The 1,510-nt window shown below is 62.2% G+C and overlaps 1 protein-coding gene across 1 annotated transcript; it reads right to left on the reverse strand.

Annotated features, from left to right (window-relative positions):
• Window positions 1-353: 353 nt before the first annotated feature.
• LOC144273916 (E3 ubiquitin-protein ligase RNF182-like) lies at window positions 354-1,282 on the reverse strand. The gene has a single exon (XM_077832637.1). The coding sequence runs from the start codon at window positions 1,280-1,282 to the stop codon at window positions 551-553; it is 732 nt and encodes a 243-aa protein (XP_077688763.1). The 3' UTR covers window positions 354-550.
• Window positions 1,283-1,510: the final 228 nt, after the last annotated feature.

Genomic DNA, 1,510 nt, shown 5'->3' on the forward strand with positions numbered 1-1,510 from the left:
CCGTGGAACTGAGGGTCCGTCCCGAGTGCTTATAGGCTGTGACGAGCTCCTGCAGCCGCTCTGGCGTGGGCTCCCACTCGGTGAAGCCTGCGTTGTTTTGTAGGAAGATGACAGCAGTGTTGTGCACGGCTTTGTAGTACATCTCCTCTCTGCAAGGGAAGATGACAGCAGTGTTGTGCACGGCTTTGTAGTACATCTCCTCTCTGCAAGGGAAGATGACAGCAGTGTCGTGCACGGCTTTGTAGTACATCTCCTCTCTGCAAGGGAAGATGACAGCAGTGTTGTGCACGGCTTTGTAGTACATCTCCTCTCTGCAAGGGAAGATGACAGGCACTCAGTACTCGCTTCGTGGCCCTGTCCAACCAGTCGCTCAGCTGCGCCTGGACCCTCCCACACTGACATCTCCCCATCCCCCTGCAGTAACTGGGTGCTGGCAAGCCTTGAGTGGGGATGCTCTCAGCCAGCCCCAGGCACAGGGCACAGCCTAGGGGAGGTCCAGGCTGCGCAAGGCCAGTGCCTGGTGCCTTCAGGACCCAGGGGAGCAGCAGGCTCAGGTGGAGGGGAACTCGAAGATCTCGCGGCACAGACACTGGCAGAAGCTGTAGAAGACACAGAGAATGAGGGTGGAGGGCACCAGGCTGACCAGCACGATGCCCAGGTTGTGGCGCTCAATGAGCAGGAGGTAGATGCCAAAGGGCAGGGAGCTGAAGTAGATGAGGCAGAGCATCCAGAGGATGAAGTGGGGTATGGCCTGCCAGGTGCAAGAGCGGCATTTCTGGATGGGGCCGCGGCAGGGCAGCGAGTCCAGGCTGGTGGGGCGGTACAGGCGTATCATGTCCAGCATGCCCAAGCCTTCGGGGGGTGCCGCGTCCTCCGGCACCTCCAGGATGGTGATGACCAGGCAGTCAGAGGAGCTGCGGGAGGGCTCCAGGACGCTGGGGCACAGGATGACCTCGGGGGAGGGCAGAGTGCCTCGCTTCTTTGCCCGCTCGTGGTACATCAGCACTGCCAGCACCTTGCTGTCGTCCTGGAGCAGCTGCACGTCCTCCTCGGGGACCTGGGTCTCCTGCCGGCAGAAAGGGCAGCTGAGCAGGTGGGGCGAGGACGACCCCATGGCCACCATCTTGTGCAGGCACTTAGCACAGACCCGGTGGCAGCAGCTCAGCAGCTTGGGCTTACGGGCTCGTGCGTCGTAGCGATGGTAGCAGATCTTGCACTCCAGCTCCTGCGCCGTGAACACCAGCGGCTGGCAGCTCCCCAGCTCGCCATCCTTGTGGCTCATCGTCTCCCTTCCTGAAGCCGCTCGGAGCTCCCGGGGAGAAGGCCCTTGAGCCCAGCGGGGACGGTCGGGGAGCCCAGCCTGGAGAGAGAGACAGGGGAGACCTCCATGAGTAAAGGGTTTGTAAGCAGAGTCCCAAGGGCCTGCCTGGCCCCGGCTTCCCTCGCTCAGGGCCTCCAGCAAAGCCAGCCCAGGCTAGAAACAGGGTTGGGGCCTCGTTCTGGGCAGCAA

The sequence above is a fragment of the Eretmochelys imbricata genome, chromosome 13 (genome assembly GCF_965152235.1).
Source record: "Eretmochelys imbricata isolate rEreImb1 chromosome 13, rEreImb1.hap1, whole genome shotgun sequence".
NCBI lineage: Eukaryota > Metazoa > Chordata > Testudines > Cheloniidae > Eretmochelys > Eretmochelys imbricata.